This window comes from Saccoglossus kowalevskii, chromosome 6, assembly GCF_978046115.1.
Source record: "Saccoglossus kowalevskii chromosome 6, keSacKowa6.1, whole genome shotgun sequence".
NCBI lineage: Eukaryota > Metazoa > Hemichordata > Enteropneusta > Harrimaniidae > Saccoglossus > Saccoglossus kowalevskii.
Window position 1 is genome coordinate 33,767,449 of NC_140646.1, and position 27,995 is coordinate 33,795,443.

Below are 27,995 nucleotides of genomic sequence, written 5' to 3' on the forward strand. Positions count from 1 at the left end.
ATAACGTTATTGAGTTTGTTGACCCACTGTGGGATTGGCGTGGGGGAGATGAGCAATTTGTAACACGTCATCTAGATAATTCGTCCATATTTCGTGACAATCTACAAAGCTACATACTCGTCGGTATTTGGATTACTATTAAGCTTGATCACCCAAAAATATTTAGGCCACGGCAGAGAATTGTCTGGTTATACCCGGAAACAACCCTTGCACCTTGGACAACAACCCAAAACACGCTCGCTGTTGTTGGTGGTGAATCGGGGTTACGTCATTTCACCAGTTAGGATATTTAGCCAGAATGCCCGTCGTAAACGATGTAATGTTTGGCCGTATGCCGTTGCCAAGTTTACGGACCTATTCATTAATCAGCGTTCTCATGGTTTCTTTATCATTGTGGTATTCCCACCAAGTCGTTTTGGACCGAAGAGTGAACGAAGCATTACAAAATATTATTGCGGACGCAGAAAAAAGGACACAGTTGGATATAAACGAAGTGGTAAACACCGCGAATGAAAAATCGAGCATTGACGAGGAAGGGTTGGTTGGTGAATATAGATTTGATGCATCAAATTTTATAAATAAATCCGACGACGACGGTGGCGGTGTCGGTGGTGATCGTAGTAGTGGCGTTAATGATGTACAATGGGATGAACAGAATGAGTTAACAGGTCCGACAACTGAGCAAATTATAAAACAGTTTGTCGCACAGTGGGATGTTGTAAATGGGGAAACAGATAGTGATGGAAATGATGACAATGAAATAAAAGACGAGACTGATGAAGATGTCGCTGTCGAGATTGATGTTGGCGAGGTTGTTGTTGAATTGGAACCAAGAAGCCATTTGGCTCAAATGATTGATGTTATGATGGACGAAGCGTGGTGTGTATGGGTAGGTATCTTTTATACTGTTATAGTCATTTACAGTACGTGGTATAATCTATCAAAGTTGGCTGAATAGGTGATTACCAAATAATGTCCACTTTATTGTGGGTTATATCCACTCTGTGAAGAGTCCTCAATTGAATTTGTTTACTTTTATCAAGTTTTGAATGTTTTTATGACATCCGCTATCCAGGAGTGTTTTTTTTTTTTCTTTCTCTCCCAACATTTGTTGCATTAAATGATGACTAGAAAACTAGATACTGTAGAATACTTTATTTTCGCTTGGAATTAATTTTCGCTATTTTCGCTGAAGGGATGATTCCGTGAAAATAAAATCCAGCGAATATACTTTTTTTCCTATATTTCACATTAAACTCATCAAAAATCAGTGAAAATAAATTCCAAGCAAAACGCCCAAAAAGCCTTTTCAGCGAAAATTGAATCCAGCGAAAATAAAGTATTCCACAGTAAATGTTTTCTGATATTGAGTACATGTATCATGATAAATCTAACACTGCAATGTACTGTAAACTGGTTAATTTTTCCTATCTAGGAATTTTTCATTTTGTGAAAGTTGCTGTGATTCAGTGTTTTTTCTGGCCTCAGTGAAATATTCACTGCTAACAACATTTTGCTCTATTTTCACTGAACATTTCTCTCTTGTAAAATCGAAAAAATGGTTTACAGCTTATTTCTATATTTCTATGCTCTTGTATTAAAATGCTTGGCTAAGCTTAGCTGTTAGTTATAGCTTTAGGATTCTATTATGTGGTAGGCCCATCATAAAGCCCCCAATCACATAACAGGATCCTTCATAATCTGCAAACCCACAGCTAACTCAATCCATACTTGTATACAATATTTTTGTTTTTTATTTCAGTCAATCATCAACATGGCATATTGTTGCCTTATATTATTGGCCAAGCTAATACAACATGTAGTGTTTGGACAGTTAAGAGTCAGTGAGAGACAGGTAAGAAACTATATACATGTATTAATAATTTTTAAATCAATTTCCTGTATTGTATTGTATTTAATTTAATTTAATGTGGCATAGTTCATTGTGTGTTCCTATACATTGTTTTAATTCCATTAATTCAGTAAGAAAATTAGTCACGACAATAAAATACAGGCAATTATGACTACACTTCTCTAAGCTGAATTGTGTGTTTTATTAGTAAATTCGCTTCGCAGTTCAACTATAAAACAGTCTAATATATTATTTTGTCATCTATGAGTAATTTGTTATAAGTGCTGGTCACCATGCTGGTGTGTTGAGCTTGTCCTTCAGTACCCTCATATTATCAATGTTTTTGCTAATTAATAATTAATTATTCAGAATTAATGAGTCTGTTTGTTTTGTGGTTAATTCTGTTTCATTGACTAATTGTCTTTTCTTGGTTAACACAAATCAGGCACTGATTTACTGCTGGTGTATAAACTGTAAACTATAATCTGCTTATTTTTTTTAGTCAAAACTGTTAAAGAAGCAATGTGAATTACTTTGAAACATGTTTTAAGAATTTTGTGAATACAAATATTCTTGTTGCAATCATATAGCGGTATTTGTTTGAAAATACTGAAAACACCATTTTTTAAAATTATCTATAATGTATCTGGGATGCATTCACATTATTCAGTTCAATTCAGTACTTTATTATAGACTGTAATGGGAATATCCAACATACAGCAGGTTCATATCATAATCTAAAATAATTTAAATAAATTGAGATTTGTACATGTGGTAATTAGTTTTTCATTATTTAATCAATGAATACTTCTATGTTCATTGTCAAACAGGGTTTTATCTTATGATAAAAACTTATCTTTATGGTTTTATGAAGATGTAACATCGAAAACAATTATTTAAACATTCCCAAAATACTATCCACATTACTTTTGAATTTTAAGCATGTCAGGGGAGGCAACAGTGACATTCAATGTCTGGAACTGTCGCCGGTCACAAAAACATTTAAAACAGAAAGGCTTGCACATTGTTAAAAATAACTATAACCATCATTTGTTGCTCTAATAGGAACAGAAACTGTTATGCTATTGATGCCATGGAAACTGGCTGTGTCCACACGGCCAAACAATATATTTTGTTTTGTCTGTCAGGGTCAATGCATACATTAAATGTTAATACATTTTAATCAAGATAACAGTTTTTTTTTCCTGATTTATGCTTATCAAAAACAATATTCTCGCTAAGAAGACATGTATTCCCGATTACTAAATCATGAATGTCCAATTGTCTGCCAACATTCCATTTAAATTTCTTTTATAACGTTTTATTACTGGTCTCTTGCATTTTTATTTGAGACGACTTGTGAACCCTTTCAAAGGTGATGATAGAAACAAATAAAAAAAATACAACTCACTTTTCTGTATATTACTTAATATTTGTCCTGCAATACTGTGTTCTACAGAGCAACATGTATTTGCTTTGTTAGTATTACTATTATTTAATATTTATTTATTTCACCAGAATGACCATATTTACAGAACTTAAAAAAAATACAATGGTTATAATTCTGGTGTGGACCATGAAAAAAGTCCTTATGTCCTATGGTCCAGACTGTCAAGTAAAAATTGACAAAGTAATAGTAAAACAAAGGAAAATTACTATTTACAAAATGAAGTGATCTATAAGATTTAGATATAAACATGAAGAAAATATTATGTATAATGATAATATAAATGAACTACTCACTGGTACTACGAATTTATATGCAGAAGAAAAGAGAAAAATGCAGAGAAGTGGGAAGTAATCAAGGAATTTAACAAAGCAAATAATATTTCATTTCATATTCAAATTTGTTTCTGTTTTTGATATTTTTGAGGGATTCTGGAAGTGAATTCCAGTGTTTTACTGCAGCAAATTTAAAATTATGTTGTGAAAACCCCTACCCTAGTCACAATTCCTTCGTACATGTTTATAACAAAATTGGGTGCATGATATACTCGTATATGTATTAAAGCCATAAGAGCTTCCAACAGGTTGTTTTTTCTTCCTGGTAGTCTATGTTGACTGAGTGAGCTAGCTGTGGGAGGGGGGGGGGGATTACATTTTAATGAATGTCAAAAAGCCCTCTAGTAAATTTTAATCAGCCTACTGAGATTATTGCTTCTGAAACCATTGAGGTGGATGTTGGAATTAGAAGCACACTAACAAGACATTATTATCTGTTTTGTAAACTTAATTTAAAAGCTTCGTACATTTCCCAAATTATTAATTAATTACCGTAAACATGGAACAAGTAAATTTTTAGTAATTTTAATTTCAATGGAAAACAAAAGTCTACTTAAAACACAGACAGTATAGTCCATAAAGTTGTTTAGTATAGGTCTTCAACATGGCATTTAAAAGGGGAGCTGTCAATCCCTGGGATTGCACCAGGGAATCACTGGGCACCATTGTGTATATTGTTTTATACTGTATTAAAATTGAAATTACTGACTTTTTAAAAGTGAAATCTTCACTTGGAATTACAAAATTGTGAAACTTGCAGAAATTTCTTTTGTGAAATTAAAACGATTTACAGTTGTACTATGCCATTTAGGTAAAAATGTCTTTCTTAAAGAGAACTTGTCACTGACCATTAAATAACCTGAACACATTCAAACGATTGTATTTCTAGTTTCGTATCCTTTTGTGTATGTTTCGTGTGTGGTAATTGAGTGTCAATGCGAGCATGACAGCTATAATAAAATCGATTACGACCCATTTAGCTTTTACACTATAAATGTATTTGCATAATATATTTATGACAGTTATACACATGGTAAATTAATTAATGAATATTATTATTGTAATTTTTTTAAAACCCAATATTTTATGCTTAGATAATTTTTTTTATTTTGTTGCAAATGCCTAAGAAATCATACACTGTACTCGGTATTTTTGCTTGTGTAAACTATGTGAATATTCTGACTGCTTTCTCAATTATATGATTATCATAAAATGATGTAAATATTTTGACAACTTGCTCAATTATATTATAAAGTTAATAACTATTGCCAAAGAAATCTTAAAAACGGCATGTAAAGACATGTAAAAAATAATCATAGGTAGTAAAGGCATTGTATGGATTTTCTAATTTCATAAGAGTTTGGAAAATCTTTTTTTTTTTTTTTTTTTTTTTTTTTTATTTGATCCTAAAACATACAATAATATATATCATTATCATTTAAGAGTAATCAATGTAAATGAAAAAAAAGGTATGTAATAAGATGTACAAATAAAATTTATAAGCATCAAACTTGTGTGCAATTAATTTATATTTATATACATGTATATACAAACACTTTTTGTTATATTAACACTAATTCTAATTATTTAATTAATAGAATATGTTCTAATATTATATATTTACTTGTGGTGTTAATGATAATTTCATGATTAACCAAACTGATCCATTGACTACATATGATGTTGCATGTATGCAGGTGTTTCGTTAAGAGCGGGCTGCTCAAAGCCCAAATTGGCCGTCTACTTTCTGGTCTCTCAACAATCTCCCCCCCTCCCAACCGACAATGCCGGCCACAAGCCCAAATTGGCTGTCTATTTTCTGGTCCCCCAACCATCCCCCTTTGCACTGCCAAGAGCCTTTTTATTTATTTTTTGGGCTGTTGTTACAGGATGATGGCCTGCTCTTAAATGCATTTGTGGAACCCCTGATGTATCTTATGTTTGGCTAACATTTTATTGTGTAAATTTGACATTTTGTAGTGAATATTGATTTGATTTTTTTTGTCTGTACTTGTTTTATAAAATTAATGTAAACTGTTTAATTTTACAAAAGACAAATGTTTGCAAATTTCAAGTGTTAGGCAAACCAACATTTTTAACAATGAACATTCTACTTTGGATCTTTATGAGTTACTGGGACTTTCTAAGAACCCATTTAATGTCACTGGGGGTCATACACGTACATGTTGGGTGTCAGTGATTTTCACTGAGGTCCTAGGGAGTCCCAGTAACTTTCACTTAAGGGGGTCAGAATGACTTTTGTTGTATTTCTTTGAATGGTGCCAAAGGACACCCTTCCTAGAATTTTGTATATTTTATTACATTTTGAAAAAGACCTGTAACCAATTTGGTCCAAAAAACTAACTGTGTGTGTTGTTGCTTCAAACTATTCAAATTCGATTATAAAATACTAGTATATATTATCAGATTTCAAACACTACATGCTGCTTTCAGACTGTACACTGATCTAGAAATTAGTCTAGTCTGCTTTTAATAGTTCTTTATATCACTTTAAATGCCAGTTTATTTCTGTCGTCTTTTGCAAAATAATTATGTATAACTGTCAAAACTTGAACTTCGATGTTTTAGGTCACCAATTCTAGTCATGAGTTGCCTTAGAAGTTGACCATTAGCAACTCAAAAGGGCTAGATTTTGAAGAAAAAAAAATATTCTGTATAGAGAAATTGTTTATAACGACAATAGTTACAATTAAGTTATAATTACAGATAGAAAACAATATATAAAATAATATATGCATTTGATAGAGAGAAAAATACATACCCGGGTAACAGACTTAATTTCACAGTTTTTCTGCCTTCTTTCTCTGAAGTCAACATTATAATTACCCCGGTATATTGTAAATGAAATATCTGATTGTTATGAAGGTGGAGGCCTTTGTGGCCATCTTCAAGCCCTGCAATACTATAAACTCCTTTACTTTTGTAAAAAAACCTATTGGGATCTTCAAGACAGAGAATTACAGCCACTATCAGTCAAATTATTATATCCCAAGAATTTATAGCAGCGAAAATTAGACAATTTGCAGTTCTGGGGATCCTGACAGTTTTTATTGTGTAATTCTAATTCTATCTATACAGCATCTAAAGGACAGATTCTGGAACTTTGTGTTCCACAAATTTATCTTCATTTTTGGTGTTATGAACGTGCAAACAATGGAAGAGATATTTGTCTGGTCCACCTGGTTCTCCATCTTGGGTTTTCTACATCTACTGGCTCAGATGAGTAAAGACAGATTTGAATACGTAAGTACTGTAAACCATACTATTTTCGCTAGTAGAAAAGTTTGCTACCGATATTTCATAGTTTGCAAAAGTCACTGTGACTGCCTGTCAAGTACTGTAAAATAATTTATTTTAGCTGGAATTAATTTTCACTGAAAAGACATTTTTGATGCTTTGTATGGAATTTATTTTCACTGATTTTTGATGAGTTGAATGTAAAATATAGGAAAAAATGTATATTTGCTGAATTTTATTTTCACTGAATCATTCCTTCACTGAAAATAGCGAAAATTAATCCAAGCAAAAATAAAGTATTTTACAGTACCTCAGAAAAATAAATTTGTCTTGTGAAATTAAAACATTTCACAGTATGATTACTGTAGAATGCCAGACTACTTTTATTTTGGATTCCAATTAATTTTTGAAAACCGCTGTGTTTATATGTAACTTTATTTCTATGTTTTGCACAGCCATGTAAATGATAGGTAAACTATGTGTTTTTATTGGATTAACTTTCAGTGATTTAACCATCAGAAAAATATTACAATATTAAATTCCAATTGACAATGGTAACAGAAGTATGTTGTTACTCGTATGCGCAAAGTGTTTGTCATATCTTGTGGCTATTTCTGAAGACTTACGCAATATGATTACAATCTGAGAGGTGTTGATTACTCTTTTTTTTTTTCTCTCTTCAAAGTAATTTGGTCGTTGCAAGTTCTATCAAACATATGTTTTTTAAAGTAATGTTTTTTGTTCCAGGCGAAAATTTTCTGACATTTTTATGAGTAATTGATTATGCACATATTGTGAATTTTGCCATAAGAAACATATTCCATGTTTGAGACTACATGTACATCTTGATCACAAGGTTTGACCTCCCCTTTGTCTGTGACATACTCTCTCAAAGTATGAGGTCCACCCCTACCTTTTGGTGTTCAATATTATTTGGGATTTGAACTTGGCTTTACTTATCATGAATCTGGTGTAACAACAACTAAACTACGTTAATAAACAACCATCTGACGCATTTGTTGCCATAGAATGAAAGAAAAGACATAATGTATTATCAGATAGAGTTTCAGTCATTACGCAGTATGATGTCAATTACGTACTTTGATATAGCAAGTAGAAGAAATTTAATATTCTGTATCTAAAGTAAAACAGTGCAGTGTTGTAGGCATTTTATGTTGATTGTTACAAAGCTGTTGGCGGTCAATCCATCACAAACAGTGTTTAAGTAGTTGCAAAACATGAATATATGTTTGCTTCAAACCACCGAGTATTTCTTTTTATTATTAAGTGATGCACCCAACTAGAGGATTTATAGCTATTATATTGAAAATAGTTTTTACATGTAGTTCTGTTTAATCAAATACTTTGAAGTGCTGCAAAACAGAGATGTACTTTTAATGTATAAAATTGCATAACATGAATTTGCTTTTAGAAAAATTAAACTTAAAATCTTATTCTTCATTTTTGCTATACATTTTTTGTAATTGATTTCCAGTTATCGTTCTCACCAACAACCCCAAGATGGACCCACGCAAGAGTTTTATCGTTGTTATGTTTCATACTACTTACATGTACAGGACTGATGGGTGTCAGTGTTGCCATCGGATTTCAACTTGGCCTTCACATCTTTGCTTTCATGACTGCCGAGGTATGTTTTTCAGCAGTTGATTTAACATACTGTGGAATACTTTATTTTCGCTGGAATTATTTTTGCTGAAAAGGCTTTTTGGGCGTTTTGTATGGAATTTATTTTCACTGATTTTTGATGAGTTTAATGTGAAATATAGGAAAAAAAGTATATTCGCTGGATTTTATTTTCACGGAATCATTCCTTCAGCGAAAATAAATTCCAAGCGAAAATAAAGTATTCTACAGTAGTCACCAGTGTTCCCTCTAAGCCTTAGTTGTGCATAACTTTCTCAATGACTTCATAAAGTTTTTTAGTAAAATGACATGATCTGATCAACCACTAATGTCATACAATTAAATCTACGAAAATTAGTATTTAACTTTATTGAAGTTGCTCAGTGCCACTGAAGCCATCTTGAATTGATATCCGTGATAAACTCTCAAGGGAGTGGAAACAGCCTGTAACTCTGAATGTTCAGTTTATTATTGCATCTTTGCCAACTAATTTACATATTTCATTGCTTTTGACCCAGTGTTCATGTTCAATCCTGGAATATACATGTTATATTAAATTATGAGATTTTATTTTGGAATCAAAATTAAATAAAAATTATTTTTGAATCATTCATCAATTACAATCAAATTAAATTAGAATAAGTTATATAGGTAATGATAATACTATGATACAACTATCTAACATTATAGTTTTGGATAAGCCATATTAACTGATGGTTGCTACTCTGCTTTATATGTAGGTCATGACACAGATTGAGTTCAGTACACTATTTTAAGCCCAGTCTATTGTCTTTGTTTCAATTACATGTTGAAACATATGGTGGTTGAATTTTAGTTCATACATGCCTTGAATCTACTGATTTACGTTGTGTAATTATATTCGTGCCATCTCAGGTGATGGTAATAATGACGTTAATAACAAACTGACAACAGGTGACCTTATCTTTAGTTCATTATTAACGTCATTCCTGATGGTGTACATGTATAAACTCGACTTCCGGATGAGCACACTTGTGATGAGAGCTTTAATCTGCTTCCTATTTTTTATTTTATTTTTTATTTTAGAGAATTAAGCAATACAGAGTCTAAAATCATGCCTCCGTCCAATCCAATCAGTTACATTATATTTAACAACTACTGTAAAATGACTAATATTCGCTTGGTTTAAATTTCGCTAATTACACCATTTCAGGGGTTTTCAGTGGGTTTAGATAATGTGTTCTATGCTAAATTTGACATATTCACTAGGTTTTAATTTAGCGCATTTTCCAGTCAGCAAAATAAGCAAAATTAAACCATATCTATTATGATAAATACGTATAGTGTTAGTGATTCTGGGTGTAAATCCAATTGAATAAATGTATAATTTATTTGTAGTATACATGTACTTGTTTCCAATTATTCATATTCTTCACTCTGTGTTTTCTTTTCTTCGTTGCAGTGCATTTTACTTACGCTGAAAACACTCCATGTGATTTTAAGGTATGACAAGACCTTTACATTTCAAACAGGGTGTACTACAGTTTAATGTTCATTACAGCGTATTATTTTTTTTTCTTTCACTTAATAAAAGAATCAACTGATTAATTAATTATTAGTGTATTTTTAGCTGTTAATAAACATAATGAACAACTTTGTATTGACATTTGACCTCCAGTATTGGCATTACTACTGGCTCAGTATAGTTGGGTGAACTATATAGGAGTAGATCAAAATATAATGAAAAGCTTAAATTGAGTTTCATTGAGAATTGACATTTTATTTTATTTCATTTCATTTTATTTTATATTTAGTTCTAGTCTCATTTGTTTTTCTTTGATTGTGGTACATGTATATACATGTTGAGGTTCTATCGTGATACAGACTAATCCTGACTGTGCACATTGTTGTGTTGCCAATTGCTTTTGTGAGGTTATTTCATCAAATTAATATATTGAATATTTACTGTGTTGGGTTTCTGTGTACTTTAATATCAAGAAAAAAAAGAAAAAGCTATGACACTTTTGATTAATTAGCAGTTAAGTGAGAAAATAAATATATGCTGCATAGCTAAATATCAAAATTCTACATTATTATTATTATTATTATTATTATTATTATTATTATTATTATTGCTTTAATTTAAATCATAAGATTCATAGCAGAACAGAAGAAATAGGCTTAGGCTTAAATAGAATTAGACTGAAATACTGCTACATTAGCCATATTGCTAAAAAACTAAAAAAACATCTGAATACAAATGCCATTATTATTTTTGTTTCCATGATTATATTTGGACTGCATAAAACCAATGTGATGTTAAGTAAAATTCCTGTAGCGTTGACCATAATTGGGGAATTTTTCTTTTAATATTGCTGACATCATGGTAAACCATTGCTGTGTGAGCTAGTACTGATAACCTGTGCAAATGAGAATAATCTTTAAATCAATGTTTTCATTGTGGCTTTTGAGCCCAAATGTGAAACTAAATGTAGTTTACGGCTCTTACAACTTTTTCACCATCAGTTCCCTCTTTTCATCACAAATTCACAAAATAGTCTACACTTTCCTTAAAAAAATTGGGACAAAATCAGCAACAAATTTTGAGTAAACTGAAGATTGTGTCTGTTGGCACCAAAAAAGTGGTTCATTGGAATTGAAAAATAGTTTGAGTACCTCTGGTTGTTTTCTTCAAAGTTCTGAACTGTACATGTTGCCAGAAAGAATTTCGGCATTTTCCAAGAAATTCCTGTGTCAATAGTGTGTTAGCTATAAAGTCCATCCTTGAAAAAGTAATATAATGTAATAATTATTGTACTTCATATTTTTTTTCAGATACGCAATGCATTTGTATGATTTGAACCATGACGGTCTATGGGAAAATCGTGGCATGTATAATTACTATGCTGAACTCAGTATGGAGCTGTCTGCATTGTGCGTTGACATGTGTCATCATTTGCATATGTTGGTACGTTAAAATGAAATATGGTTTCATATAAGCTGATTTGAATGTTATTAGAGTTGATATTGTTTGTTTGTTTGTTTCGTTTTTTACTGGATAGTTAAAATCACCTGAATTCACTGTAAGCGTAGGAGTTGCCATCTGTCTATGCAGCAGACGACCATAGTGTGTTGTTGTTTACAAATATGTGTCTACCCATGATCCCCTTGGGTTTTAGCGTGCATTGTTAAGGTCACTTAGGTCTCAAATGCTTCCTTCACTTTTTTTTTAATATTTTTTTTATTACCCATAACAAAAACAATTACAGGACTTTAATAAATACAGTAAATACAGTAATAAACAAAACGAAAACGAAACAAAACCAACAAAAATGAAGACAGATTACCATGTAACTCCAATTGTATTGAAAAAAATTGTGGATTGAAAATTGAAAGATGCACAAACCAACATTAGGTAAAATTACCCCACTTCACCTGAAACAATTCGATTGTGCTATTTTTACTACATATACAATATTCCATTTCTTTTGTTTCCATTACTTTTTTTTCTACCAGACGAAATGAAGGTGAAGTGCCATTTAATTTACAGGAATAAATAATGTGTTTAGTTATAATAATAATATGATTCAATAAACTTGAGAACTGATCATCGCCCAGTAAAATTTGAATATCTGTCAAAGTGTCTGGGGTATTTAAAAATTCACCCCATCTATTACATATTGATGTCCAAAGGACAGTAACATAGTTGCATGTAACGAATAAATGTGTTAGAGTTTCATCGCTATTATGACAAAAAGAACAAAGGCTAGAGGTGACGAGAGGAGGTCTCATACGGTGAAGCATAGTATTCGTAAATAAAACATTATGATTTAGTTTCCACTGGAATTCTTGGAGTTTTGTTTCAATGGTAACTCTGAATGGTAACTTGAAAATAATTTCCCACTTAATTTTATTTAATTGAAACAACTGCTGAAAATAAGTTTTACATTTTGGTGGAATAAAATAAAGAGATGAAAGAGCATTCCGTATTACTTTACGTGTTACCATATTCAATGGACAAAATATGTTGTTAATGTACAAACCAATAGGCAATTCTGGTCTAACAAAAAAGGGAGTACAGCCTCTCCATTCTGGTGGTATAGCGGAAATTATGCCGTGTCAAAGGAGATATTGTCTAGGAGTAAACCCAATTTCTTGTAGTTGTGTCCAATTTTTTATTTTTCCATTTGAAATATAAAGGTCCGAGATATAGACAATGCCCTTTAAAATGAAATCTAGATAACACACACTCTTGTTATCAATGAGAATGTTGGCGTTATTCCAAATTATATTGTTAGCAACTGTTTGAACTGGTTGCTGGCAATGTAATTTCCACCAACTGCACAATAGACTGTGATAGAAAGGGGGTAGAGTAACAGGTAATAGCTCAATTTTATAATTACATCTAAAAATTAAGGAACCACCAAGGGGAAGCAGATAGTGTAATAAAAAAAGTTTCCAGTGATGATTAATTTTTGGATTTAGAAAGCGCTGAACCCATTTAACTCTGAAAGCGTGATAAAGAGCAAAAATGTCCAGCATATTTAGACCTCCCCGGCCAACATCTCCAATCAAAGTGTTACGTGCAATTCTGTCTGGGCCTTTCCAAATAAATTTATGAAGTTTATTATCAGCCATTTTGACAATTATGAGATTAAATATATAGAGAAATTTTGGAATAACCAGTGATTTAATAATTTGAATTTTGCCAATAAGACTCAGACTACGCGAGGACCAAAGATACAAACATTTATTAAGAGAGTCAATTGGAGCTTCCATATTTAATAGATAGGCACTCTCGTACCTGTAAGAAAAATATATACCAACAATTTTGATTGGAGTTGATGGCCAGAGAACCCCAAATGGTTTATCCGTACGAGACCTCCAGCACCCAAGCCACATTGCCTCTGTTTTGTCATAATTTACGTGTAACCCTGAATATGTCTGAAACTTGTTAAGAAGGGAGAACAAATTAATGCAAGAAAGTTTGTCCGAGAGAAAGCAGGTTAGATCGTCAGCAAATGCAGAATACTTAACCCCCTTGCCCTGAATGTGAATTCCATGAATAGAGTCATCACATCGCAGTGAATTCAAAACTAATTCAAGTGACAAAATAAAGAGGGCGGGCGAAACTGGGTCACCCTGTCTAACTCCCCTTCTTATATCAAAATAACCAGTGCTTAGACCTCGGTTCATCACACAGCTGGAGGGGTTATTGTAAAATAATTTAATCCAGTTAATCCACTTTAAATACTATGCAAAAATTTTTTTGGTTGATTTAATATTAATCTAATATTTATTATATAGAATATTTCTCTGAAAAATAATAAAAGTTTGTATCAGTGAACAGTTTTTTAACCCTCTGACAACTTTTGTCATCTTCCGCTGTAAAATAAATCTACCGGTACATATTTGTTTCAAAAATTTAAATAATTGGAAATTACATCTACATGTATTTGGTCCAAAACTAACAAAGACATTTTAGGAAAATACATAAAAAAGAGCAAAAATATTGAAAATAAATGTTTTTACAGTATTTATAGCAGAGTGAAAATATGCTTATATAAGTAAAAATATAAGCAAAATTATATAATTTTGAATTCATGATCAATACACGTGTCATGTTCTTCATTTATATTTGAAATGTGATTTCTCGCATCCACTACTCACTATTTGAATCTCTTCTTCTTGAGTGGTTAAGTTTTCTACTGTTAGCACCACTATATTATCTGTAATATTTTGGTATTAGCAAATTCATTTGGTGGTGTCCCTTATCTCTATATTTTATTTTTAACTTGCCCACCAATTAAATTTGAAATATTTTAACAATACAAACGTGTGCCAAATTTTCACTGTTTTATGCATTGCAGCACCAAAAAAAATCAACACAGATGACATTTGCATGAAATCAATTATTATTATTTTTCCATGCATCTTGCAAGCCTTTTTAGCTCCGCTGTCGACTTTGCCGTTCTCATATGAGTGTTTGTTCTCCGTTGTCCGTGTCAACGTTTTAGCTCCGCTGCCGACTTTGTCGAGCTGAGCTCATCATATGAGTGATTGTCCGTCAGCGTCCATGTCAACTTTTTACTTTTTCGACTTCTTCTTGAAAACTACAAGCCTGATTGCTTTGATACTTGGTGTATATGTACCTTGGGTAGACTTCTCTCAGATTTGTTCATTTCATGATGATATCATATATATTTTGTCATTTTTAGTAAAAAGTAATTTTTCGACTTCTTGTTAAAAACCGCAAATCTGAATGCTTTGATGTTATACATGTAGGTACCGGTACCTCAGATAGACCTCTCTCAGATTTTCTAATGATATCTTCACTTCTTTAATTGAAATGTGCATTGTTAACAGCGAAGCTATCTCAGCCAAGAGGCTGCTTGTTTTTAAAGCAAAATAAGGTGCATTTGTATTGTGAAATACAGAATGTGTTGCCCCTGGGAGAAACTCCCATTATCCATGTTGAATCATAGACCCTATTTTATGGTCAAATCAAATAGATTATATTGAAAATACTGGATGTTAACAATGGTTGTATTTTCAGTTGTGGGCGAATATATTCCTGAGCATGGCCAGTCTAGTTATATGTATGCAGTTACGTTTCCTCTACAATGAAATACAGCGGAGAATTAAAAAACATCGGAATTACAGACGAGTTGTCAGTAACATGGAAGCCAGGTAGGTAGAATAGAAATGTATACTCACCCACTGCTCTAGGCAGCTGTTTCTACTGAATGGCAAAAAACTAATATGGTGAAATATGTCTAAACAAAACACCAAAGGACTGAGAATAGTGTTGCCTTTATAGAGGTATTCAGTTTATAGAGGTCATATATATATTAGCAAATCTCACATGGTTCAGTGTTAAGACAGGTGTTGCTATATATGGTCAGTAGTATTATGCAAATTTTGTTGATGAATATACAGCTACATTATATGTATGATTTTAATTTTAATTTTCATAGTTAGTGTCAGCTATGCAAGTGTTTGTTTTTTCTATTGATGTTATGTACATAAATCAAATGAAGCTATTTGGCCATAGAATCATTTTTGTGAGTGCATGTACCACTAATAGAGCAAATATATGCTTGATGGATCATCTCATTTCTAACGTTACTAACTAAATGTTGACATTCCTGTAGATTCTCCCCTGCCAGTGCCGAAGAGCTTGCCGCCAATGACGATGACTGTGCTATTTGCTGGGACAGAATGGCCTCTGCCAGAAAACTTCCATGTGGTCATCTTTTCCACAAGTAAGTTTCATTCCTAGGTAGAAAAATGCAGTGTGCATTGTAATGGTTTATTATACAATATAACGGCTTGCACTGTAATCTTTATCATTGCTGTCAAATTCTTCACTTCCCCTGTAGTGGAAGTCTGTCTTTCTTAATATTAGCCCAACATATTTCTATTTCAGTTTAACTTCTCGTTAATATTTCTAGTTCTTGTCTGAGATCCTGGTTAGAACATGACACGTCATGTCCCACATGTCGTACGTCATTAAACGTGTTCCCTGGAGGTTCGCTGCCAGACTCGGATGATGAGGTAGAAAGACCCACTGTCAGACCGCCAGCACCACGTCCTAGGGTTATTGTCGGTAATCGACAACCTGTCCTGCTAAGAGGTCGTCGAATGAACCGAAGAAATCATATTTTCCATTTTGACGGTAAGTGACCAAACCTCAAATTGATGTTCATCTATAGTGTTTGTTATTTTACATGTAGGGGAGGAGTGGTAGGTGGCCACAGTCTGAGGACGACTATACATAATATAACTATTCAACTTTTTGAATAAATCTGCCTTGCATTTCAGGTTCTAGGATTGCCAGCTGGATGCCTAGTTTTTCTGTGCAGGTTACCCATACCCAAATGTTGGGACCACAGATGAGAGTCGTTAATTCGCAGTTAGATAATATGGTCAGTATTTCAGCAATTCGTATACTTTCCAGTTTAAAGAGCGGTAGTTGTTACGCAGAGTGTGTTTGAATTATGTGTAAACTAGTGTATTTTACATGCAATGTATACATTGATGTGGGACCCATAGCAAACACGACAACAACCACTACCCTTTATAAGTAAATATCATTTTGTCTAGAGTTCAAATTTGCGCTAAAAATGTTTTCAAGTACACCAAGTACACCAAATTCACTCTGATCTCTCAAAACTAATTTTTAAGGAGTTCATGCGGTAATACGGTAATAGTAGAAACCAAAATTTATGCTGTAGTGTTCAAGTTTGACACATCAATGTATTCAATCATTTTTGTGACATTGAAAAATAGTACAACTTTGGTTTCAATTCCTAGATAATCCATAATATTTTGATATTGTATTTTAGGTGTGCATTTACATAAATAATAGGTGTGTCTCTGGTTAAAATAAGTTGTATTATAATAATGCAACATACACCACATGTAATTTTTAATTTATTGAGTACTCTATTGAAGATGCATTTCAAATATGGTAATTTAAAATTAATAATGTAAATGATTCAATTTCATTTTAGGTTCACCAAGTACATACAATGTTCCCACATGTTCCAATCAATGTCATTCAAAATGATATCAGAATTACGAGATCTGTTGAACTGACGGTGGATAACATTCTAGAAGGAAGAGTAGAGGTACCCCCTATACCGGTAAGCGTTGTCAAGACGACCAACATGTTGCTTTGTAGAGGACTGTAAAGTGGGAGGAGAGTAATTACCTTGCCCGTACCATCAAAGATGGAAGGGAAAGGTATATTAAGGGAAAAATTTTGTCCGGCATTGTCGTTGTTGTTGTCGTCGTTGTCGTCGTTAATAATTGTTATTGTGTGCATAATAACTTTACTAATTCTATTCCAAACTTTATCAAACTTGGTCACCTTATTCATCAGTATAAAGTCTTCCCTGAGTTTGAACAACAGATGTCCTGTATGAAAATATCATGCAAAAATTGAGAAAATCTGATAAAATATTTTGACTGTTTCTACTTGACTGATCACTGGTGATACACATCAAAGGTCACTGATCTCAGTGGAAATATGCATTGTTGTATGTTGTATGTTGTATCTTGTAATAATATCCTTGGTAATGTATCTCAGAATCCCATACTGGGTTTCAAAACCAACTCATGGAGAGATTGCACAGTCTGATACACATTTGCAAACCTACCAATAAAATCTTTACAGAAAACAAGATGTCAGAAAATCAATATAAGCACTCCTATGAACTGGGTGCCTAACTTTGATCAAGATCTGAAGCTAATAGAAAATCTGTTTAGTTCAAAGTTATCAAATCAAAAACAATACATAAAAAATACATTAAAAGCAAAACATTTCATCCACATTTTAAAAAGAAAATTATTCTAAAATATATGTATTCTGTATTTGACAAACAGTTCATTCGACAAATGAAAACTCACAGGAATATGTTTCAGCTATTAGAACAGAATGATAGAGTTTTTATAATACTAGTTTAAAAACGCACTTCAAAGATTGCAGTGTTTGAAGATGTAGATTCTCAGGAGACAACAGTACTGTTGACTTCTCCCTCCACTGGACACCAACTAACTATTTAAGTTGATTTGCATACAAAGCAGAGCTTGCAACATGATAGCTATTCATAAAGGGTGTTTTTTTTTTACTTTTCATATAATACAGTAGTCACACAATGAGGCAGTTCATATTTGTCTCAGTGAATCATTAATTTTTGACAGACACCTGTACAAAATACTTGGACTAAAGCCAGCTAAAATTTTCTGTTACCTTGCATGTTTTATGAATCTATTCACATCTAAATGCAGCACTTTTTTTTTGCAATGAGATATTTGTTTTTATACTAAAATATCTGAATTACTTTGAATAAAGCTGGAAATTATGTCCTTTAAAATAATTAAACAAATAAGGCACCAATGTTTTTGTAAGATATTTACATCTTTTAAGGACTTTTGGTAGACTGATTCCGCACTGTTGATTCTACCCCAAAACTTGTTTGTATTCAAAATTAATTATGACAATGCATATTTATATTGAATCAAACTATGATAAAGGGAATTATATTATATAACAAAGGGCAAGGTCACCAGAGTTCAACTATGTTTTTTCTAAGAAATGAGCATATGCATTGTCAAATGCTGTTGTGTATACTTAAAACTCGATAGAGGAGATAGAGCAGGAGAATATACATTAATACATGCAGTGTTCTCAGTTCATAAAGGTTGAATAATATAGTGCATTCCATATAAGATTGTTGATATATTACTCTGTATGAATGTAGTTGTCATTATGGTCAATGATTATAGACATTGTACTTGCCTTGCCTGTTGACATTCATCTATGAAGCCTTTCATACGGTGAAGTGTTTTTGTCAGTCATATACAGCAAATTCAATTTTTTTGTTGCTTCCTTCTCATATTATCTATGTGTTCTGATTTTGTATATTTTTCCCTCCAGACTGGTGACTTCACAGCTGACGGAGCACCACCGCCACCATCACCATCGACAACACCATCACCGCCTTCATCACCATCGGCAACACCATCACCGCCATCGTCACCATCAGCAACACCATCACCGCCAGCGTCACCATCGGCAACACCATCATCACCACCCCCGCCACCCCCATCTGAAGAACAACCCCCAGAGCCAAATGGTACATCAAATATGTCTTTATTCAGTGAAGTAAACCCCCCAACTACTTCAATGGCAACATCCACTCGTACAGATGTAGAAAAAATTGAAGAATATAGTCAGTGTGATAGTAGGTAAGTACATGCTGGGTAAAAAGTTTCGTTCCATGTGCCATGATGACCAACTCACCTCAACTATTGCATTTAGGGGTTTACCATTGGAAACTCAGGGTGGTAGATTTAAACAGAAAACATTTCTAAAAGAATTGCAGAAATAAAAAGTATCTTCTAAAAAAAAAAAACAGACAGGGGAAAGCAAATCAAAAAATTATCATCCTGAAAACAAAATCAAACTGAAAAGTGAATGAAAGAAAAACAAAAATTTGCACAGTTTTTTCACTATCTCCCCTCATGTTATAATATCATAGAGAATCACATGTTCATCTCTTCTGTATTTAGTTACCAGTTTGAATTTCATAAGCATCTGCCAATTGTTATGTAATTCAACTAAAATATCACAAATCTTGCTTTACGGTAGTGAAATCTGAGGATTTTTTTTTATGTCATGGCAGCTGTTTTGGATCAGAATTTAGTAAAAGTTAAATTTTTTTGACTCGTAATTCATTCATAAATAAACTGGTCGTAAAGAATTCCTGTTTGAATATAATGTTATTGTGTTATCTATTGTTGATGTGTTTTCTTCTTTTCAGTGGTAGTGTGAGCGAAGGAGCCACTGCATCAGACGATGTGACTAGTTCTTCTATTGGTGGTGTAGAGGCTGTGAGTAGTCGGTTTAGTAAATCACCAGTTGAAAGAGAATCTATATTTGCAGACAGAAAAAAAACTCTTCTTTATCAAGCTAGGAGGTAAGTTAAAGCAAATGTAATCAAATTACCAGGTCATTGATATCCAAAAGTCTGACAAAAATGTCTTCTACCGTAAACTTAACCAGCTTTGTTTTTGCCTGAATATGTCCAGTAGTACCCTTTCATACAAAGTCCAAGTTCAGGGACTATTAATTGAAGTTCAGTGTGTCCGTAGGTGCTTGTTATTTTGGTTTTTAAATAACTCGTTGGCGGCCATTTTTTTTTTTCATTCTGTCCTTACATGTTACTTAAAGTTACAGTATCAAATCTTCACTTTATAGCTTTATCTCAGTGACTTTGTATGATTTCTAAAATACCAAAGGCACTATAATTATTTGCAAAAACTAGTTTTGCTTGTTTTCACAAAATTTAAAAATCTGTTATTTTACTTATTTTGCTGACATTCTGACATGAAGCAGGTTTTGACAATTTTGTGATAGTTACAAAAGTGGTGAGAGGTTATAAACATTGACCTTGAACTTTGACCACTTCTGCCTACATTTGTCAATATGTCACAAAATCAGTGATACAGATTGAAATAACACGATGTGGACTCTGTTGTATAATTAAGTGTGAATCTTGACTTTTTAAAAATTTTATGACATTTTTCATTTGTTGTGTAGTGTAAATGCCTCGTAATTACTACTTAGTTCCTGTATTCTCAAAGACGAAACTACGTCACAATCGCTAAAACGTTGCCAGGACCAATCACAAACAAGAACAGACAATGGTTTTATTGATTAACACCTCTGTTTTCCCCCTCATTATAAACCAACTTTCCCCCACACTAGCAAAGAAAAAATGTTGCCTTCTACTGTCTTCCTGTTCTGGTGCGTCTTCGAGAAAAGATTGGCTCTCGCTGTAACAACTATGATGACCTGCTGCTGATAAACAAGAATGCAGTGTTATAATGTGTTCAAACAAGTCATCGATGATTACTTTTAATATCAGATGAAAATTTTAAATCTTAAAACATTTTTTTTCAGGAGATTTATTGCCAAAGAAGAAAGAGATGTGGCCAGCAAAGACGCTGGTGAAAAAAAAAATCATAATCATCATCCGTTTAAACAAGAAGTCGATCACACTGAGCCAACAAACACCTCAAATGAAGATGTGAAACCAAACCTGAATGAAGGCAGTTCTAGCAGAGACAGAAAACGTGCCTTAGCGTTGGAAGCGGCCCAGCGTCGACTGAACAGCCAAAATGTTACTCACCCTCATGATGAATAATATTAACAAACTATGAATAATTGTGTTGTGACAGTACACAAATGTGTACAGTTATAAATTAAAAAAAATATGTGAGAATATTTCTATTTTTCTTCCAAGATGATTGCTTGAAGCACAATCAAGGAAAACTAATCTTATCTATTCATATCAACGCAGCACGTGTACTTGAATCTAGTTTTTATGACAGACGAATGACACCAGTAGCATATTTCTCTATTATGATAGAGAAAGTCTGTATATTGAAACTGACTGCAACTGACATTGTTTTATTGTATTTTCTGTTTTAAATGTAAAGCTTGCATTGCTGTAGTTAATGTAACAAGCCTGCTTCAATTAAATTATGTTAAATCGCCTTCAAAACGAAAAATTTGTGCCATCTACTGCAAGAAGGCAAAAGGACGGTAGCCATTATGATTGTGTGTATTTAAAGTGGGTCCTATACTACACCTGGCTACATATACACATTTAAGTCAATGTGTTATATATTTACACAAAATTTAATCGCATTTGAATGTACACGGCCGTGACAATCTCCACCTTTTAACGACCTCATGTTGTACATCAAGAAATTATTAAACATATTACATGTTGCATGTTTACTTTTTATGATACTAGTATAGTATCTGTGTGTGTGTCAACACGGACTATATATGGCGCCCCCTATAGGCCACTTTGTAGTTTTTTGAGTGATTTTAACCCTTTCACAAAATCATACCACGTAATTGGTTTGTTTGTTTTTCGAACTTTTGTTTCATGAAATATTATTAAGACCTGTCAGGGTTATTAGGGGATTTAGTTCATTACTCCAAAATCAAAAAAGAAATGTAGAAATATTTGTACCAAAATGTTTAGTTATGGTCTTGAAAGAAACTTAAGCAATAACCATTCGCTGAAGGTGGGTATACCATTGAGTTATTGCATTGAGTTATATATGGGTGAATTGTGCAATTTTGACCGAGTTATTGCTATTATATTATATCAACATTATTTTCCAGTAGTTTTTAACAAAGGAAACAAAAATAAAAAGGGGTCAGTACACTTGCTTCCCAAAGTACACTTGCTTCCCAAAGTCGCAAGATTGACGCTTGACAGCTAGCCTGTTTTTCTCTGTCAGACTTAAAACAATTTTTAGAATAATACTTCTCTCACAAGTTACAATTTTATACAATTTTGAAAATTATACTTTCTTAACTCTGAAAGTCAAAGTCACAAAATAATACCAACATTTTATTTTTTAAAAATTTTGATCAAGATCTGAATTTAATAGAAAATTGTATCTACTGGTACATAGAATTGATCCAAAAAAAATAAAAAAATTCATAAAAATGATGCACCAAATCTATGGCACATAAAGGGTTAGTACAAGATCGCTTTCTTCCATGAATCCATTTCACACAGTATCACATGTTTTGCTTTGTAAACAGCTGTGATCAGAGACAATTTCAGAAATTACCGGTGTGTACAAAATTGCGACAAAAATTAGCTGAGGTATAGCATGACATTATGTCTGGCCAGAGTTAGATCGTTTTCCACAGTTAATATCAAACAAGTTGTAAATATTTGTCTTTATTAGTTTTAAAAATGTTTGTTTTTCTTCCTAAAAAAGTCGTATCCATATATATACATGAACTGTGAAGTACCCCGATACATTTGTTCACCTCTTCAGCAGGCTATAGAAAGGCATTTTGGTATAGCAGTTAATTTGTTTTGATAGTTGATTACCAGCTGCTTGGTATGGGGCTTAACTTGCAGACTTCCAAGTTCATAAAAGATTCCTATTTTGACAGCAACAAGGTGGGATAAAAAGCACTCAAAAATATTACATTAAAAGAACTTGATCAAACATTGCGAGTATTTTTCCTATTTTTATAGTCTCGCATGACTGTTATCTTGACTAGTACTTTCAAACCCTCATGAGTATGTCAAATTATATTGTAGAATACTTTATTTTTGCTTGGAATTTATTTTCGCTGAAGGGATGATTCCGTAAAAATAAAATACAGCGAATATACATTTTTTCCTATATTTTACATTTTTTATAATCTCATCAAAAATCAGTGAAAATAAATTCCAAGCAAAACGCCCCAAAAGCCTTTTCAGCGAAAATAAAGTATTCCACAGTATTATGAATTGAAATATGTATGGTTTACTGCATTCTGTATTAAATGATTAAGTTTGTAACATGGAGTCGGACATTGACATGAAATTAATTCTCCACAAGTCATACAATACCTATCTTGTTTTTATCTAATGCTTATGATATATATAACAATACATTCTTACAAGTTTTTTCACTATTGTAAAAGTGGGTTCTTGAGAATTTTTTATTGTCAATGGTTTCTTCAAATTCAATTATTGCATTTGTTAAAAAACTTGTAGCCATGCATTTTGTGTAGAAACAAATTACAGTTCTTTCTGTTACATGATATTAATTTCTTTTCCAAAAAAGTGTGTATAATATTGTTTAGCAAAAAACCTTTGCTTCAATAGGCAACGTAATTTAATAAAAAATATAATTATGATTGTAATTTCCTGGGATCAGTCACCTATGATGTATACTGCGTTTATATTTACTTTCAAGATTTGTTTGGTGACCAACTAGGCAGTGATTGGGGGGGGGGGCAAGATTGGCAATGTATATTTTAGAGGGTTTATATGATGACACTTTTACAATTTGTCATTGGTACAATATATACGTTTTAAGTAGAAAACTGGAGACTAGTCAATTGTTGTCTAAACACATTTCCTCTATTTAGACGTGCATGTTGACGAACAGTTACATGTATTGTTTTCTGCGTCATTAAAAATGACTTATTTTGACAGGCCTGTTGTTTTTGTAAGCACATGTGCAACTAATAGAGCGTGTGCATGTGCAGTAATACTATATTTGCGCTGTCAGAAGCGTTTCTTTTATATAGGCACACAAAAGCCAAATAAACTTATTTTGATTTTTGGTTATAATCTGAAATTCATAAAGGTTTACTTGCGTTCAGATAGGTATGTAAAGATTGATGGTGTGAATGACAGGTGACGAGGGGTTGACACTAGAGGGCGATGTATGGTGTGGATGGAAGAATCAAATTTCTTTTTACCTGATGTACAAATATGAAAACAAATCATTTCAGCATTTAAAAAAAGAAGCACGACGTACAAAGATAGGCTCTACCCTCGAGTGTCTGTACTAGAAGTTCAATTTTCAATGCTTTTTTCAGTGTATTCCAATATTGCATTGATTGCACGTTTGAATTTGCCAATTCTATCAAATAGTATTTCTAATGTGCATGAATTCATACCATCAGATATGTGACATAATAGTCCTAAGACCACAAAGCAAATATGAATAATCTAAGAGTGAAACTAAAGTTCTGTAAATAGATTAATCAAAAATATCTTTCATTTGGGATGCATATGTTCCTTGCACCAACTCAGTTGTTGATGCTAACTTTTTAGCAAGCACTTGTGCTTCTAATATAGCAAATACCATCTTATTTGGGTCCTGTAGGTACATGTACAAGTGCAAGATTTAATGGCGTTATTTCAATTTATTTTATTTGTGCAACATTCTGTATTATAAAATTTCAAATACATTTCTGAATTGAGATATATTTAAAAACAAGTGTGTTGAGTTTTTCTTTCTTTTCTGTTTATCTGCATCAGTTAACTTTAATAGTCCATTTTCATCTCCTGAAAAATATAAACAAGATTTCAAAATATTTTTGAGATTATTAGTCAATATGGTCAGTTAGACATTCACACAACATTGACCTCACACTTTGTGGACTACTGAGGCATCGCGTTTTGTTTCGATATTATTTTTTCATGATCAACTGGATATTCACATAACATTGGTCATGGCGAGTAAAATGCAATTTGCATATAGTTCACATGCTTTAACAGTTTTCTCGGCAATACACAAACAGATTTCAACAAAAATGGGTATGAACCTCCCTCATGGTGGGCAAATGTGGCATAGTGTTTTGGTTCACAATTACATTAAATTTTCTATAATATTTTCTACAAAATAAAAACCATGGCTTTTATTAAGTTCATGCTGTAGATGATTAAAACAGAATGATACATACTCGCTGTTATCACCCTTCAACCAATAAAGTTCATAACCACCAGATGAAGTATCACACTGGCAAAAATAAAATCACTGAAGGCACGTTCTGGTGAGATGTTATAAAACTGCGACTTGTTGGCTGGATTCACTTGTACTCTCAAACATACTGCAAGAAAAGATAATTACACTGTAAAATGAAAAGTTGTATTCACTTCGGAGTTAATTAAGCAGTCATTTGCAATATGAGTTTGCGTACCACAATACAAAACTAGCCCCTTAGGTGACCTTAGTTCTTTGGTATCCGAAGAATAATGCAGACATTCTCTGTAACAAAGGATTTTTTATGTCAAAAGCTGCACTCCTCAAGCATAGAGATATAATCATGCACAACTCATTACACATCTTTAACATCAACAACAAACCACCAACTTTTATTTGCAGTGGATTTCCTAATTTTAATTAATACAATAAATGCATGGTAAAATGATGTCAATTTGTACTACAATATAGTGGCCAGTGATCAACATTCAAGATCACCACATCTTTCCAAGGTAAATTAAGTGTGAATCAGGTGTAACCATGACCTGCTAAAAAAATTATTTTTCCTGCCTGTACAGTACTCCCAAAATCACAAATGGCATTTACATGCAAAATCTCCCTTAATTTATACCACATTTATTGGTATTCCGATACTTAAATAACTATATATTCAACTTTCAACGAAATGGTTTTCTACAAAATGTTGTGCATCGAACAAAGTAAATCATTATTCATACAGGTGGTGTACAGAATCAAAGAAACTCGAACTAACGATAAAATACACTATTGACGCCTTCTCTACAAAGAATTTTAGCTGGTTATTTACACACCCTGCTAGGCACTTTATATTTCCGAGGTTGATCCAGTTGTTTGACGCAATGATTTATGTCCCTGTGTGAATATATACTAATATGTACACTACAAGAAAGTCTCAAACTGACTCTGGAATATTTTAATACACAACCTTTTGACTCATTTGAGTTCCTCAAGGCCACCACCTCTAACCTGAACCCCCCCCCCCCCAGCCTCCCAATGTAATTGTACATGTCACTACAAATAACTATACAAAGAGGTATGGGCAACTTTTACCATTGCTTGAAATGCAACTTTATATAGTATGAAATAATCCGTGGTCAATACTGGTGGTATTCGCCCTAACAATTTCATTTGGACGTCTTCTTTTTAATTTTGTTGTTGTACGTCGAACATAGAACTACGGGATCTATCACCGTTTAAAAACAGAAATCTGGCATACGTAAATTAAATCGCTTTTGCTTTCGATTACGATGATGTGACGTACCTTTATTGTGAATTGATCGCTGGATGAATAACATACAAACTTTTGTTTGCAATTTGTGTTTATAAATAAGCAATAATTTGTGATATTTTCAAACAATTAACGCGGAAAATAAGCAAATTACGAGAAAATGGCAGCCATTGACATCCCGCACTCCCTAGCGCAGAATAAATGTAATCTCGTTTGTCGGTCATGTGATACAGTGGTGGAAGAATAAAACTCACTCTTCCCATAACCGGTTATTCTCATTGCTCCAAGAAAGCAATCACATACAGTATTTATAATTGTATGATTTTTGTTTAATAATAGAAACTAGTTGCATAAATGCAATTTATCTACTGATTTCGGTCACGTGGTACAAAATTATAGGTCTCACGTAATTTGCTATGAACTCTGGAATATAAAATGGCGTCTTTCGCCTTGTTATTTTTTTGCGACTCTGAGTACGGTAAATAAAGTCAATTTTTTATGACCACCTTCATCATTTCACAGCGCAAATAGGTTCTGGTCATTGTTTGGAAGTAAATAAACATAGTGAGTACTTTCGAAGGTCTTAAAATGTGATTTTCGCGACGACCAAATTTGGCAAGTGGATTTTAACCGGTATTCAGTCGCACAAGGCTCCATAGCCCTATGGGCCGGCCAGAGTCAGTCACGTAAATACTGCGGTCGGCAACATAGGGCTATAATTCCACAGCTATACTGGTGGCAGTCATGTCCAACTCTGTAAGCTGGACATTTTTTTTCTATTAATTCTGAACTAAGTAATAAATCTGCATTGTATCATAACCGGTAAAAAAATGTTCGTTTTATCATTAGATTTATTCTTTAAAACAAAAACACTATAGAGTCGCAAACGGTACACGCCGCGATCCAGCTGTTCTGAACAGGTGGGCACATTTTGATGGGGTTTACTTCCGCATTCGATCTTCAAACACAAACATTGAGTTCTTCACTATAATACCACACAACTTATGGTGATGCATACGACGACGAAACAACCGCTAAATCATTCGATAATGAACACCCGAACTATGAATACATACCTGCTAAAACAAATGAGCCCACACAAGAAATGAAGCCTGATAAGAACGAGTTGAATGGAAAGGTGCCGACGAGAGCACAATAGAAGAACTGAAATACGCCAGTTAACACGATGTACGAAAGATAGGCATCCACTATCTTCAACCTCTGTGGTGTGTTTTTCTGATATTCATCGTGGAATTTTGCTAAAACGGTGAAAATGTTCGCCGACATCGTGATATTTTTTTCCGTTTTCCAACACACTAGTGATGTGGCCAAAATGGTCGCCCAGAGAGGAAGTTGAAATGGATTATGGGAGTTCATTAAAGCAGTGCGCCATCA

The 27,995-nt window shown here is 33.0% G+C and overlaps 2 protein-coding genes across 2 annotated transcripts; one reads left to right on the forward strand and one right to left on the reverse strand.

Moving 5' to 3' along the window:
- The first annotated feature begins 4 nt into the window (after nt 1-4).
- Nucleotides 5-24,847, forward strand: LOC100372522 (uncharacterized). Its single transcript, XM_002735036.4, has 14 exons — nt 5-889; nt 1,763-1,855; nt 6,734-6,898; nt 8,388-8,540; nt 9,978-10,018; nt 11,351-11,483; nt 15,072-15,205; nt 15,670-15,780; nt 15,970-16,193; nt 16,340-16,443; nt 17,032-17,163; nt 18,960-19,270; nt 19,846-20,001; nt 20,988-24,847. Exons 1-14 carry the CDS (start codon nt 299-301, stop codon nt 21,229-21,231), a joined length of 2,592 nt encoding a protein of 863 aa, XP_002735082.1. The 5' UTR covers nt 5-298; the 3' UTR covers nt 21,232-24,847.
- On the reverse strand, nt 24,764-27,975 carry LOC100371771 (dolichyl-diphosphooligosaccharide--protein glycosyltransferase subunit DAD1-like). Its single transcript, XM_002735031.4, has 3 exons — nt 27,677-27,975; nt 25,314-25,460; nt 24,764-24,915 (listed from the first exon to the last, which is right to left on the reverse strand). The coding sequence occupies exons 1-2, from the start codon at nt 27,885-27,887 to the stop codon at nt 25,330-25,332; spliced, it is 342 nt and encodes a 113-aa protein (XP_002735077.1). The 5' UTR covers nt 27,888-27,975; the 3' UTR covers nt 24,764-24,915; nt 25,314-25,329.
- Between the last annotated feature and the right edge of the window lie 20 nt (nt 27,976-27,995).